Source organism: Gouania willdenowi, chromosome 21 (assembly GCF_900634775.1).
Source record: "Gouania willdenowi chromosome 21, fGouWil2.1, whole genome shotgun sequence".
In the NCBI taxonomy this organism is placed as follows: domain Eukaryota; kingdom Metazoa; phylum Chordata; class Actinopteri; order Blenniiformes; family Gobiesocidae; genus Gouania; species Gouania willdenowi.
Genome location: NC_041064.1, coordinates 14,676,063 through 14,692,765, shown reverse-complemented (window position 1 = coordinate 14,692,765; position 16,703 = coordinate 14,676,063). Strand labels below are relative to the sequence as shown.

Here is a 16,703-nt window from a genome sequence, read left to right as displayed (position 1 = left end):
GTGCCCAGGATGTAGCATTAAAAAGCACAATGTGGGTTAATTAAATACAAATGTTATTTGAAATGTTTTAGGAAATGAATTACAGGTAAATGACTTGGATGCATGTGACTGAGACTGAGCAACCCATGGTTACTTTTTGGCTTATCACAATCTCATAATTGTTATCTTATATTTAATGATTTCGCAAAAACACAGACTGCTAATATGCTGCTTAGATATTTTTGTATGTTTAACTTGTAATTCATTAAAAAAAAAAAGAAAAAAGCATTGTAATTTTAGTTTTATTTTAGTTAGAATTTTGACAAAAAATAAAATAAGATCAAATTAGTTTATGCTTTGTCAAAAAAATGTGATGTTTTTGAATAAAGTGCAATTGTGCACTTATGTGTATGTTCAAGGACTTCTGTTTTGATCAGGACAAAATACATCCATTGGACAACATGACAACCCCCCCCCCCCACCACCCGCCTTTCTATATTTATACCATTTCATTGCCCTATTAGTTGGTTGACTGAACCATAGATGAGCTATGCTTTACTGAATCTAAATTACAACAGAGCCATTTTTCATCTGGTGGAAATCTTCACAGGCAAACAGCAATAGATGGGCCTGTTCACTATTCTTATTTGTCCTTGTCTGCTAGAGGTTGCCGCTGGCTGACATCGCCTGATTTTAAATTGGACATCAATCTTGATAAAGAGGCAAAGCTTAGAGTAACACTGCCCTGTGTGTGCAGTATAATATTTTGGGTAATTAGTTAAATCTGTATTCTTACTGCACATCTTTTTTTTGTCTTTTCCATGTCTGTATCTAGAATAAATCAGTTGGTTTTTTTTTTTTTTTTTTTTTTTTTTTTTTTGGAAACCACTGCTCAGAATAAGAAGCCTCTATTTCCATCGCTGTGGCATGATGATAACAAGATTTTCTCTGGCTGCCCACTGGCTTATCTTAGTCATACAAAAGTGTTACAGGAAGAAGAAGAAGAAATATATATCTCAGTGTTGCAGCGGTACCACAGCGGACGAGACACCATGCACCTCTCATAAATGAGAGTCATTAATTCTCCATGTAGGTAGAGGTTTCCACATGCAGTGCTGGAGCCTCTCTTCCTCTGGGACAAAGCCAAACCTTGGCCTCACTCAACTCAATCAGCAGCACTCCACCTGCTATCATCTTCCTCTCTGTTGTTCTTTTCAATATAAAGGGGAAAAAAAATCCCAGTCTTGTTTGGTTTGCTGAGCCCTGATAAGTCTATATACAGTTAGGAAATATTATCTTTGTGTCTGATGGTAGAAACAAGCCTTTTTATTTTCTTTTAATAAACGTCTTTCCCAGTTGGATCGTTTGACCCAAATTAACTTCTGACAATTTGACAGCGGTTGAGCTCATGTTTGGACTTAGATTTTGTTTGCAGACATAACCAAAGCAGCTGAATGTACAGTATATACAGAATAACCAATTGGATATGAACCAATAGGTTAGATAAACGGCAGAATCTGCTTTAAGTTTCAACCACTTTTATAGACTTGACAGTTGCACCAATTTAATTGTTGCTGATGAACGTTTGTGTTACTGTCATGATCTAAATATAGGAACTTGGCAACCAATACAAGGAGAGTGTGCCATCAATGGAAAACTAATGAAGCTGAGTTCATGCCCTTTTGCTTTCTTGATCTGTTGCTGAATTAATTATAGTAATTTGCACTGTTCATTTGTTTGGGATGATAGCAACCATTTCTCTAACTTTGTCCACTACCTTTATTCTTCTTTTCTTTCTTCCTTCAATTTCAGTTGGTTATTTGTATGTATTATTTTTAAGTATTTTGACTATATTGCTAATTATTTGACGATCTAAAAAAAAGAAGTGTATTTATTCATTGGGGGTCATAGATCAGAGGTGTCAAACTCATTTTAGTTCAGGGGCTAACTATAGGATCAATTTTATCTCACGTGGGCCACAGATTTTTGGTAGAGAAAAGAAGCATTTCAACAACAACAACATATATCAGTCCCTGCAGGATCTTCACTTCCAAATTCATAAAATGTTGTGTAATTTTTGGCAATTTTCTGAGAAATTTGAGATTAAAAATGCCTGCAGTCTCCCACAGGCCGAATTTTATACTTTAAAGGGCTGGATTTGGCCCCCGGGCCTAGAATTGGACAATTTTGATGTATCTGTTACCCAATGTGCATAGAGATCATCCTTCCTGTACCTGTGTTGTGTCCCAATGGCAGTATGACAATCATATAAAGCCCAGGTGTAAACACACACTCACCAACCACGTATATTTTACTGTTAAATAGTGACCTTTTCAACTCCATATTTACAAAAAAAAAAAAAAATATATATATATATATATATATATATATACAGTATATTAATATGGAAGGAGACAAACATCATTAAACTACATCAGGGTACATCTGAAAAAGTATTAAGTTCTGTCTCTGGCCCTGGGACTGACTCATCCTATTTTGTAATGTCCAGTTTCCTCTAGCATGGCACTCAAAATCAGACCATCTGTGATAGAAATGTCAGCACATGAATATGAAAACCCTGTGGGCCTAATAGCAGTTTACCACTGTCTTATGGAAATGTGACAACAGCAGTTTTGGTAGCCTAATTAGTTTACTGCAGATTTATACGCCTCCCGGTGGTACATAATAATTATTTGGAGCTTCAATAAGGGTTTTATTTTACCGCCGTTTGTACACAAATCAAGTCAAGGTGGAGACGTAAAGTTTGTGATGTTCAACAAAGCCCTCTGGCTTGTGTCCACACAGTATTAATGAGCTATTGACCTTTCCTGCAGTGAATGTAAAGAAGTGCTTGGCTTTCAAAAGTTATATCTAATCAATGACTCATCAGTAGTTGGCTTGGCTGCACGCGGCATAACAAAATTCTGCGGGCTTGGATGCGTCGATCTACATTAAAAATTGGATTTGACGCGTCACGCGAGGAGAATTCATGAATGTCTGTGGAATATGATGACAAGGAGGAACATGTGGCGCGAAATCTGAGCTTGATAAACAGTTACATTTGCAACAAAAACTATTATATCATCATTTTTTTACATTATTGTTTTTGTTAAATTCATTGAATGTGTAAATGTGTTTAAAATATTAGAAATTATTCAAAATAATTAATGACAGTATTATGATAATAAATAATTAAAAAAATAAAATGTATTAATAATAGTAAAAAAAAGTCTTTCTAGCTGCAGTAGTTGTTAAATAAATACAAATATGCAAGTGTACTGTATACCATCTTGCTCTCGCTACTTTTTTGTGCAAGCTGACAGTGCAGTTAGGTAGCAGCAGTATTTGCTGTATACTAAACACAGCATATTAAAACGCATGCATGCAATGCACTGAAATCTTATATACGTATGCACAAAATAGAAAGCATGAAGTTGCTGCTTTACAGCAATAAGATGGCAAGTTAAAATATCTATATGTGACATACTGTAGATAGATCTCCTGTCCAGGATGTACACCACCTTTTTCCTTGAATTAGCCTCTTGTAGGTCAAAAAAGCATCATATACCACATCTTATTTATGGAGTTCTTTCTGGTGTAAATGTTTATGTGAATTTCTACCTTTGTAATCAACCTTTAAACTCATTAACTATTTATTATTCATGCTCATAGTTGCAGCAGAGTGATTTTACTCTTGTACTCTCTAAGAGTACAAGCTAACTACAAATATCACATGATTTCTTGTGAGATGTCATATTGATCAGTTTCCTCTCAGAATGTTTCTGTATGATTTCCTGGTTGTATTCACTTCCAAAATGACGGCTGTTTTTTTTTTGTTGTTGTTGTTTTTGTTTGTGTTTGTGACTTTTATCTTCCTTTTCTCCCCTATACGGTTTTGACAGATGCCCTGCTGCTGGTAGCACAAAGGCTGGAAGGTCCTTTCAACATTGAATCTGTCATGGAGCCCATTGATGTCAAGATATCAGAGGCTATCATGAATATGCAAGATAACAGTGTCCAGGTCTCCTATAGGGTACGTCAATTATGCTGAACAATCTGTCGTTTTCACAAGTCAACAACGAGAGCTTGATGGAGATCAGATAGATCTGTGGCATACGTGTGTAGAATGACATTTTGTAATTATATCCCACTTTGGGACATGTGAATGTTTAGCTAACAGTATTTTTGACGTATTTCCGTTCTGTTTTGGCATTTTTCTTTGCCCACAAAATTGCACTCGGCAACAAAAATATTGGTGGCGGTGCTAAAGAATTTCTCTCAGCCTACGTGGATTTGGATGCCAGGTTCTATTCCAAGCAAAATGCTCAGTTGGCTTTCAAAGGCAACAGATGCAGTTGTGTTGAAGGTTTAAATGTATGTTTTGTTTCCCCCAAGCCCGTAAAATCTTAACACTGCCATCCTAAATAACTTTGGTCAACAGCTCCTAGTTGAATCACCCATCAACGTGGTGACCTCCACTTTCAGTAAGGCGCTGTCACTGCATAACTGTACGAAGAATGATTCACAGGACCTTTTAAAACTGTGTTGTTGTTTTTTTTCCTATTTTCTGCATCTAAAATCTTTTAAATCACTGACGGTGGGGTGTCCATGTTTTTCTAATTGCAGGTTTTCCAAGGTTGCGGCCAGCCGAAACCCGCAGAAATCATAAGGTCTGCTCGTGGGGTTTCGGATGTGTTCAACGCCCGCTTCAGGCCGTACAGCCCAGAGGAGCGGCCAACCACAGCAGCTGGCACGAGCCTCGACAGACTGGTAAGAGGACAAAAGCCAATGCTGCTGTTTTCAGGCAAGACACCGTGCTTCAGTGTAAACATCATTTGTCTTTCTGACTTGACACTGTTGATTAAAGCTGGTGATTTGCCATCGTAAGCCCCTGGAGCCGGAAATTAATTCTTTGTACTTGTCCACCGTTCAGGCCCCTCTATCGATTTGTGTTTGTTAACGAATCAAACGGCTTTAGCCCATGAGGCCAAAGTAAGGTGTGTGCACTGCCCTTCTCTTCTCTGTGTATTTGGCAAACAGAAAAGAGAAGGATGAAAGGGGGTGGATGGATTTTGTGCGGCTCACCATATCAATTGTTGCTCTAAAGCACACCTTTATTTTCTGTCTGATTATCTGTATGTTTGCTCAATACGATCTTGACACATGGATTTCCATCTCAAACAACCTTGAAACCTAAAATGCAGCAGTGGGGTAAAGGTTAACATGAGGCTGACAGTCCAATTCAGCTGAGAGACAGTTCTCATCATGGATTATACCTTTGCAGCTACTCTGCCCTTCTCTCTTCACTTCTTTTACTAGTGAATCTTTTCAGTTTGAAACTGTACTTTTTTTTTTATTCATCACTATTTATGTCCTTTTTTTTATGTTGTTGACTCCTTGAATGTTGGAATGATAAGATGAGTTAAACACAAACAGCCTCCCCCACTGTGTTTTAAAATATGATGCTTTATGTTTGTTATTATTAGGCTATATTCTTCCCTCATAGCTGTTAAAATCCCCAACCAACAAGTGGGCTATTTGTTGTATTTGATACTAATTGCACTATTGCAAATCCTATTTTATTCCTAATGTATTTTTGATGTGTTGTATAGAACATGTTGCTTCTTAGCTTTTTGTGTCCACCAATTATTTCTTCCCCCAACACTGAATTAATGAAGATTTTCTGTTTCCTTGTCTTTCTGCTGCAACCCAGAGGATTGTTTGGAATGCAATGCAACACAGTGTAAGGTTCAATAATTTTTTTTACACCCCTGTTGTTGTCAGGAAGTGTTGTCACAACTTGTTGTTCATCAAGGGCTGGGAGAAAATTGTGTTTTAATGTTGTGTGGGACTATTTTCGAAGCATCATTGTGACATCTCGATCCAAGACAAATAGCTGCTGAGGTGCTCGGTGTTACGGTATCATTTCTGACCTCCGACACACTCATTAAAACTCTGTATAGAAACCCACTAGAATACTGATGTAGTGAAATTATTCGATTGTATGGTGCACAAGTTGCACTTTTCAACAAGACCTGTGCCTTTGTGTCCTCAGCTTGGCAGAATCCCTCCCCGAGATTCAACATAAAATCTGGTCAAACACCGTATTTATTCGATACACATCTCAGTCCAGGACCCGCATTGCTGTAGCTAATAGAGTCAACTCCTTAAGGACCAAAGCCAATCAGCCCAAGCCCATCAGAGCTCACAGAGGAGAAAGCTGGGAGGTGTTGGTGGACCAATGTTAGCGATAGCTTTTACTAAAACAGCTCAGGAATAATGACATTTCTTGACAAAAAAAAAATCCTTTTGTTACAAAAAGATATTTTACAGAATATGATTAAACCAGTTTGCTTAAATAGAAAATTGTGTTACCCAGACCACATTTTTCAGATACAATTACCTTTTTAAATTATCAGTGTTCAATTACGAATACATTGTTTTTTATCCTCAAAAAGTCAATTACAATTAGGTTCTCAATTACTGAAGTTCAATTACAAATATTTACAATTTGGCTTCCTAATCAATGAAAATATAGGTTTAATATTTTTGGTGTCTGTATGGCCCTAGATTTTTTTTTTTTTAAATAGTAAAATGTGGGAAAGCTTGATATGAAACATTTTTTAATAATTAACTACATATGCGTAGAACTTTACATAGAACTGTAACATGGTTCCCCAGTTTTGCTATAAATTATATTTGTATAGAATATCCATGCCAATTACAATTTTACAAAGTTATCTAAAGTCAATTACAATTGAATTACTATTTAATTATCAATTTTACAATTACAATTACTGTATAATTGAACCCCAACCCTACCTCAGACAGCTGTAAAGTATGATTTTTTTTTTCCAAAATCTGTAAGACATACCATATTTGACTGATTATTCGGACTCCTTTTTCCCTACTCTCCGTTACAGAGCATCATAACAGATAGACTAACTTAGTTGCTGAACCATACACGGATATTAAATAAAGAGGCAAAACTTTGAATCCCAAGCTCCTGGGCACAGGAGGTTATCGAGGCTGTTCTTGGTGAAACAAGATGTGGTTTAGAGATACAGGCACAAGAAAACAAACTGACTGGCTAAACAACCTATAAACATATCGGTGACTAAGTCATAAACTATGACTTCTATGGCTAACCCAAGAGGCTAGACAGTCATGCGACAACATACCCGACCAACAATCCCTTCTACACCACACCACACCACACTTAAATACATGGAGCACCAATGATGGACAAAAGGGCAGCCAGAGCAAGTACGGTGAAGGGTGTGGTCCGAGTCAGGGAGTGAATAAAAATGATGAAGCTAAAGTCACAGTGGCCCATCATTTATTCTACTTGGAAACCAATAAGGTATACATGCATCTGACCTGATGATATCTTATTACCATGCAAAAAGATTTCAACATCAGCTTCTATGTTCTCTCTGTTGCACAGTCTGATTTAATCTACTTGTCATTGCATAATTTTGTTTTGGGTCAGTTGGGGGAATAATTAAAGCTAGGGTAGGTGATTTTGTCCAGATGTACTTTTTAAGTTTTTGTTTGAAATTGTCTTTATGTCCTGATAGAAATCAAGATCTTATGTGCTCTGAAAAAGGAACGAAGAAAATCCATCAACTGTAACGGCTGTAAACCTGTAATAACTTCGACCAATGGAAACAAACGAACCATTTTTTTAAACCAATCACGTCTCCCTACTCGTTCTCGATCCCTCGCATGCACAAGCTCACACTGAAAGCGCATCACAGCTGACAGTTAAAACAGAGTTTTTGGTCATGTTTTTTTAACACATATAATGGTAAAGTTTATTGTTTACTTTCTGCTGAATGAGACATGAGACAACAAAGTTTCTACACAATACCAGCGGCGAGCTGAGGTCTGCTTCTACAGCAGCGGCGCTGAGTGAGACGGAGCACAGAGGGGAGGGGGAAGGGGGAGGCTACATTCAAAATCATGCTAGCTTTCGAAAATCGTCTACCCTACCTTTAACCATTAGGCCTATTAGAATAGAAACTAAGATAGGTATTGTACATTATATTTCCAGTAACTACAATCTAAACTCTGAATCAATAATAGGATTTAAAATACCTCCAGGTTACAAATATGTCAAATCTCTTCTTCCACTAACGCCTCCAAAATGTATATATTGTGTGTATGTTCCTTTTCTCGACCACCCTGCGTTCCCACTCGAGCTTCCAATCTTAAATCCCTAATTCTAACAGGGCAGTCTTCACACCTTTTGCAACTTTAACAGACAGATAGTAGCAACAAGTAAACAGATGTTTAGCTGCTAGCATTAGCTGACTGTGCTCACTACCCATAGTGTGAGAGTCACAGCTCCCTCCGTGACAGTGGCCATCTTGTAAAAAATGGCCACCATGGAACCTGGAAATCTTCATAAAATGTAATTCAGGAATGCTTTGGTAAAGAAAAACAAAATTTGAAATCAATACTAACTGCTCTGAGTTTAAGTTGCATGGCCGCCATGTGGGAAAATGACCAGCATGTTGAATTCCAGTTGGTTAGCACTTTATTAAAGATAAAGTTAACCTTTATTTGTTCAACAACAAAGGGGAAATTTGCAGAGTATCAGCAGCAGATGAATAGGAAGATATGGGCCTGTACACAGTACAGATGGAAAGAGGGAAGACATATAGCAAGAAAGGAAATTGCACAACAGAAACAATAAAACAGAATATGTACATATACGAATATACAAAAAAAGCAATAAAACAGAATATATACATATACACACTAGAATTTCTGACTGTTGTCTGTGGATTGGCTTCAAAAATGTTTTGATTATACACTATACACTGCACTACACACTATACATTATTCACATATTCTGAAAATACACTCTTCCATCCTCATTTCTGTCAACTTGCATGCTCGTATCATCAAATGAATGATTGTTTTATCATATTGCCTTAGTTACTACCTCAAACTTCTGCATATCCTTCATATTACCATTCTCCTCAAATTGTCCACAATCACCCCAATTTTTCCAGTCTAGATTCTCATTTTATCTGAAGTGGGTGGAGAAAAGGTTTGGCTACTGCTAACACTTTATTTTTTGAGATTGGAAAACAAAAGCGACACTTGTATGAAGATGTCTGTTTGTGACTGCAGGCTGAATGTACCCCCATACTGGCTTGCCTTGATTCTCTGTTTTAAACCACAGATTCAATTGCTTTTTTTTAACCACTTGCTCTAATGCCAAAGCAACACTGCACTAACAAGCCTGAGCCCACCTCGTTTTTAAGCCACCCACACAGGCACTAAGAGAGTTTGCTCATTTGACAACATTTATGTATTGCCAGAATTCTTTCTTTTAACTCATAAATTTAACCTTTGTTGAGCCCCAAGCTCATAGTGTCAGCTGAGACTTGACCATCTGATTTAGATGTTTATTTTCTGTTGTGAAATTCACTTTTTTAAACATTTGTTTTAACTGCGGAACTTTGTGGTTACTTAATTATGACCCAAGCCCAATTTTAGTTCTGTGCTGGTCTCCATACGTGTTGGAAGTGAATTTTATTTACTAAATACTCCGCTACACTGTATTTTATTCCATCTGGATTTGGGTGCTATATGTTGCGAGGAAGGAAAGGGTTGGTTTGACTTGAAATAAACCACTCTGCTTCTGAAAATATCACTAATGCTGGTATTTAGTAAGAACCTTAAGAGTGGAAAAGTTTGACATACTGACAGCCACTTTCTGCATGAGAGCTTTTGTTCTTCTACCTTTCTTTGAAATACTCTGTAGGTGTTCTGTTCCATTCTCATCAGCGGCTGTACGTGGCCAAGCTAAAGTGTTTACTTTTTCAATTTCTAACAACTCTTGTACGTGTCAAGAATCGCTACTGTTGTCGTATTCTGCAGTCTTATTTTCAAGACTGTGAGCACACCTCTCATTCATACAACCCAGGGTAGCGTCACACATTGTTCTTGTTTTCAGTCACTGTTGAACCATTGACTAGAACTCTGCTAAACATGCTAAACCCTGTCTGATCCCAAAAAGTCACCGCTACGGAGGTCATTCTTTCACCGACATTTATGTATTTGTTTGTCTGTTGGCAGGATGACATCAATAGTGCTTAACAGAGCTTGGCAGAATTTTAGCCAAAGATAAACCGCTTTGGCCATTGAAGATTCTGTTAAATCTTGGAGGGGATCTGGATCAATATAGTAGTTCTGGATCAGTTTCAATAATTGAAAAACTGCTATCATGTCATTGGTGAAATTTCAGAAATTCACAACTCTTGACTCAGTTAAGTCAGGTTGGTTCTTCCATTAACCCACCGAGTTTTATTCGGATCAGATCCGGATTACGCATTTCATTGTGATTTTCCGATGCGGGTGCCCATACATTTGGATCTACTGTATTGTTATTAATGATGATAGCAAATGCTTACAATCCAGATAACTGCATATAGAGGCAAAGAGGATATTTGGTGCTTGGCTGAGGTTTGCGCTCTCTGGGTGTTAGTTAAAATACTTTGGCAAAGTATCAATTCACTGTTTCATGCATTTTTGAGAAATTAACACTTTTCTGTATTATATCCTGCGGTATCTAACATGTCACTAAAACTAAAGATCTTTTCAAGTAGATCTTGTTTCAAGTCAGGTAGCTATTTAAAGCAGTTCATTTATTCACAAAACTTGACTGGCCACTTGTATTTGTCCTCTTATTAGCGGAGGTACTTTCCTTCTAATTGACTGAGGGATTTCCCAACTTGCCAACCCTTGCTGCACTGTGATTAGTGTTGGAAGACACATTTTGCTCTTCCATTCCCCATGTCTCACGCAAGAATTTCCAAAAAACATTACCCTCAATTTATTAAAATTCCCAATCCAAGCCTCAAACATGGCGTGAAGAGCTAGGCTAGAACGACAGATGTTCCACGTCTTTTAAAACCAGGTGAGCCAAGTTCAGTGATGATCCTTGCACGTCAGCCAATCGGCTTATGTTTGTTTGGCCAACACCCAAGACAAACGGGAATAGTCTTACATGCAATATAGCCAGATAAACTATCTCTAACAGTCAGCCTGGTCAGCCTGGTCAAAATAGTGAGAAATGCCAATTGATGATAACTTCTTGTTATGAATTTACTGCTTGAGAGTCAAGAAGTGATGTGGGGGAGTGTGTTCTTCTCTTCTGTTGCCTTTCGAACAGCCTGGAGGAGCAGGCCCACCTCCAGCTCAATGAGGCATGACTGTTTAATTGCCTGACATTCTGTCAGAGCACACACCCTCAATGCTTGGAGAGAAATGGAGATTTTAAAGTCCAAAGAGGGAATAAAAGCACAACAGACTGCCTGGCTCTTAGGCACATTAAAGATAAGAAGTGGGGCTTTTCATTTTGCATTGGTAGCAGGCATTTGTAACAAGTTTTGTGCTGTTCAATTTTCTGTAGTTTTATTGCTACTTGGTGTCTTCCTTGTGCAGGACATGGTTTCGTTTTTATTTGTATAGCACAATGGTGCAAATCAAGGTCACAGACTTTCCCTGCAGGGAATAATTTGTTTAAAATGATTTGATTGATTATCAAAAAACTATTTTATGACATTAAAAATATATTTTTTTGTAGGGTTATATTAAACCTCCAAGTAAACATGAGAACATTTAAACGTCAGACACCAGTTAACACTTATATTCAGTAGTTGTTATTTTTTACCCAAGTTTTTCTCAGTTATGTCACTTTCTTTGTGTATTCCACTACTCAACATCAGCCAAAGCAGACAGACAGTGCTGATCATTGCAAATTACTGTGTTTATGGTTCAGTTATGTCGGATATTGCACCAAAATGCGATAGTCACCACAAAAATCAATTTGTTGAGGAGATCTGATAAATCATTGCCGAGTCAAGAAAAAGTTTCACAGTTTTTATTGATTTTCTTTCCAAAGCCAGATTTATGTTACATGGATTTTTTTTTTTCACGTATTTGATTAACACCCTGTCAAAGTCCCCAGGAGGATCACTGAAACCTTACAGAGCTCATACCTTCAGTATTGCTACATGGATCTGGGATGTGGTGATTTCCCACATCAGAGACCTGTATTTATTAGACAGACAGTGTTTTTTTAGCTGACAGTTCTACTATCACAAGAGCTGTCAGTTGTAGAAGAAAATATATTGTGGTAAAACAGAGAATGAGTTCTTCAGGATGTCAGCGGTAGATAAGGAAGCCTGTTATAAACAATAATAAAACTACGAGCATATTTGAATACGTTGTTGCACTGGTTCTCATTGTGTCAGCACAATGGCAGAGAGCAAGGTTATGGTTTCCATATTTCCATCCTGAGTTGTTGTCACATTAAACTTAAAAGCTGAGGATAAGCTGCATTGTCAGCCAGTCATTTTTCAGTTACAATTATGTTTTCAAAGACCCATGTTCAATCACAATTTGATTACGATTACAGTGAGCAGCATTTTCTCAAATTACAATTATTTTTTATCCTCAGAAAGCCAGTTACAATTGCGTTCTCAATTACTAAAGTTCAATTACTGAGCCTGAAATAAATAATCTAATATAAAAGTTAACATTCCTATTGTTTTAGCTTACACTAAAAATATTATCTATCATCTAAGTTTCGTCCTATCTCTTGGATACTTTGTTAGGCTTCATAATCAATGACAATATAGGTTTTATTATTTTGAGCCTTTTTGTGTCAGTATACCCCTAGTTTTCAATTAATTTATTTTTTTTAAATGGTAAAATGTAGGAAAGCTTGATATGAAACGTAATTGAATAATTGTTAACTTGTGTAGAACTGTACATGGTTCCCCAGTTTTGCTTTAAATTATAATTGACATGTTTTGTTAGAATTTTCATGGCACCTACAAAGTCAATTATCTAAACTCAATTACAATTTCATTACAATTACAACAGCAACAGATTTTTTACAATTTTAATTACACCATAATTGTAATTAACTATCAATAATGTGATTACAATGCCACTACTATAGATTTTTGAGACCTTTTTTAACAAATACATTCACCTCCCTTTAGTTTAGGTGAAAACAAATGGTGGCTGTTAATATTTGCAGTCGATTATTGCCAGAAAAGCCAGACTTGTGACTTCTGAGAAATATGTATATACTGGCAGAACTTTCTTAGCTCATTCCTGCATTGCTATTTATCGTCCTCGTGTGGAGTTCAATAGGTGGGAGACTGTTAAGTCACAAAGAGGCAATCAGCGTAGTCCTCACGGCGAGCTCTCTCTCACAAAGAAAATATGGCAGCATGGACGATCAATTCTTCTAGCAGCCTTGCCGAGCAGCAGGGAAGGCTTTCACTTGACTTTTGTCTTCTTGCATACTTGTGATTTTTTTTGTTTTGTTTGCAGGAACTCTACTTTCTTACCACTGAGGTCGATAAATAGCTCTTAGCACTGGCTGTGTGATTGTCTGTTTGTTTGCTTTGTGGCAAATCAGTGTTGTGTTCAGGGTCTGTCTCATCTTCCTGTCAATATGTGGGCACCGGCTCTCTATATCTCCAATAAGCACTGTATGAAGACAGCCTTAATCAGAAGTGAATGAAGATGGTGAAAAATGGAAAATGGCTTGTACTTTTTGTATTTTGGAATATGTTAAAACTTATCTATTTTCAATATTCAGTTTGGTAATAACAGTCTTGACCTCTGTGATTATACAGTATTTCAGCGGTCCAAAAGCATGTTAAAACCACTGAATCCTTAGAGTTTTGGATGTAGTTTAATGGGAATCAAGTGGGCCTATCCACAGCACCATCCTCTAACTCACCGAGCCGTGCAATTATGGAGATTCCACAATTTCTAGCATAGCTGATGCTATTTTCTAAGACAACACAGAAAAACAAAAGAAACCATTGGACTGTGCTTATGTGGCATGGAAATAGTTTTCTTTAAATTGAAATGTTCCCATGTTACAAGCAAAAATAAAAGTAATAACATTAAAACTTACCACCTGTACATGAGCTGTTGCAAATAGGAATGTATTCCAAGAGAGTTTTAGAAAAGAAAAATTAATTATTTCAACTTTGTGTACATTGCAAACAGAATTATTTTTTCCAGTAAATAAAATCAGTTTCCTGTCATTTTTGGAATGTTGGTTTTTAAAAAAAAGTGTTTAGTGTTGTATGTGTTTTGTTATGACGAGAACAAAAGAGCAAAACAAGTCCTTACCAATGTAGACATAATCAAGAGACCACCATCTATATCTTCCAGCTGTGTTTACTGTTGGTGTGTCTCTTTTTTGAGCATCATCTTTTGTTGTGCTTACGAATATGAAAACTCGATGAAAAAAAAAAGCTAAACAACCCAGAGCCAGTGGTGTACGTGCATGTCTGTGCTCCGAGACATTACTCAATATGCTCCTTTTCCAGGCTTTTAGATGAGTAATTCAAAACTTCCCACATGCAGACGGATTATTTACTTATACGGTACGACCACAGGTCTGTAAAACAGCATTTTTAAGCTTGGGGCTTTGTGTGCTTGTTGTCAGGCAGGAAACCAATGAACTTGGGTGGAGATACTGTGGGAAAAGGTTGAAGGCGGGTACTTCATTTTGACCATGGAAATGTTTGTGGTACGTTTTAAATAAAACTGGTGATGTTTTTTTTGTATTTTATTGATAATTGCTATGAGAAGGAACCACCAGTGTTTAGCATGTTATGTGCATAATGCATAACATGCTATGTTAACATACTGTAACATAAAACTCTCAAAAGTGAATAACCTTCATCTGTGATAGCATTTACAAAACAAACACTTTTTCTTTGCATAACATCACAAAGTTATTTCTATTATGAGGCGCTCACTTGCTTATAGCATGCTTAATAAAAAAATAACTTCTTTACATTATCAAATCACAGAAAATAGGTTTTGATTAATTTAGTTAGATTTATTTTTAGTGAAATATGTGGATAAACTATAACCACAGTGGTTTACTCATTCACTCCTCCATGTGCAATTTTAGCTACGCCAATTAACTGGATATACCTGCTTTTGGAGTTTTGGAGAAAACCAATGCAAGCACATAGAAACTCTACACAGAAAGGTCCAAATAATGTTTTCTGGGCTAAACACTGCATCACCATGCCGTCCCACAGTGGCCTTGGCTTGCTATAATTATTTTTGCATAACACCATCTCTGAATGCATCCTACTGTGTGACGATGGTGCAGCACAATTGTTGTTTAACAGTTATTATTTTTCAAGAAATATAATTGTTTTTCTGAGGCTAATTGTGGTTGTATGAATCAGACTACCCACTTCCTAGCAAACCAGATGTTTTTACAGAGGTACAGTTAATCACTTGAAGTGACCAGTAGTCACGGTAACTGCAAATAACGTTTTTCACCGAGGTCAAAATGCTCAACATGATTATCATGGTGTCAATGAGTGTAGCTCTGGTTGCCTGGATAAAAATCACTACCTTCAGGATGACATTGAGTTGTACATTAACTCATTCAGTGCCAGCCAGTTTAAAAATTTCTAATGCCAGCCGTTTTAGAGCATTTTGACAGATTTTTAAACCCACAGAATATTTTGTACTATGACAATCTGACATCTGACTCTACTTTCATCAGAAAAAATAATTTTGTTTCTATCTTGTTTTGTTCTTCCGTAATCAGCAGTTGAATTGAGGCAAGTTTCACACAAATCACCAGTTTGTCACAAAAAGCTGAGAAAAACAGCTTTTTCTGAAAAAACCTATTTGTGACTTTAAAGCATTTTTTTTCTTTAGGGACACCCTAACATTGGCTTCCAACTATAAAACTACAAAAACAACACTGAGACCGGGCGTGTGATGGCAACATTATTATTATTTTGCTATCTATGTCAAAGTTGAATGGTTTGCTGTATTTTGGCCTTCCTCCAAGTCTCTCCCCCCGTCAGTCTCCTCCTCCCGGACATGCGGAGTGTCACTGCTTGCCCCGTTTTTTTGAACGTTTTCTTTCACCATCACCACACTCTCAATAGTCCACTTAGTTCCACGCATGTTCTGGTTGAGTGTGCGCTGCTGGGAACTTCAGCATCAACTCTCGTAGCGCCATTTTCTGTCTCGTAAACTCCTTTTCTCTCCGTTTGAGCTCTGCTCATCATGGGTGATCTCTTATCCAAAGGTGCGCTGCTGCCACCTACATGTCACCAGTTGGTCACTACATCATAGTACAAGTTAGATATTCACCGGAGAGCTTCGTCACAATGTCTCCTAGCAACCCCAGCTGAAAAACACAATTCACGTTTAGATACGGGAATGGCACTTCACGTTACTAAACCAATTCTCGTATATACACGTGAATGGCACTCAATGAGTTAAATGAGTATGGAAGTGGAGTCTATATCCATCAAGCAATCCTTTCTTTAAACAGTTTCTACATTCCTGATCATTGTGCAAGGAGATGCACCAGAGTGGCGTATGTCAAACTGTTGGAAAAAAAAAAAATTATGCTGACAGAACTCAAAGAAGGTGCCTGTGATCTTGCTGAAAGACAGTCAAGGGGGGCAACTAACACAGAATGCTTATGACCATTAGACATTAAGCAAAAGAAACAAGACTTGTGCTGAGTGTACTTTGGGGCTTCAACTAAGTCAGGAGGACAGCAGAGGAACTTGTGAGCACTTCCCTGTATGTCCACTTGCATTTGACTAAGTGTAACACATTCACTACGACTTGAGAGGCTGCAAACCTTCACAGATTATTATAGCAGAAGGAGAGCA

General features: G+C 37.3%; 1 protein-coding gene across 3 annotated transcripts in view; it reads left to right on the top strand.

The window, feature by feature from the left end:
* gpc6b (glypican 6b) overlaps positions 1 to 16,703 on the top strand; it is a 92,929-nt gene that overhangs the window by 57,459 nt on the left and 18,767 nt on the right. For 2 of the 3 annotated variants that reach the window (XM_028436917.1, XM_028436919.1), the window contains 3 exons: positions 3,882 to 4,012; positions 4,606 to 4,749; positions 5,693 to 5,722. In XM_028436917.1, the coding sequence (XP_028292718.1) occupies positions 3,882 to 4,012; positions 4,606 to 4,749; positions 5,693 to 5,722 (305 nt within the window). The remainder of the gene's footprint in view (positions 1 to 3,881; positions 4,013 to 4,605; positions 4,750 to 5,692; positions 5,723 to 16,703) is intronic. The other variant, XM_028436918.1, reaches the window with a different exon arrangement.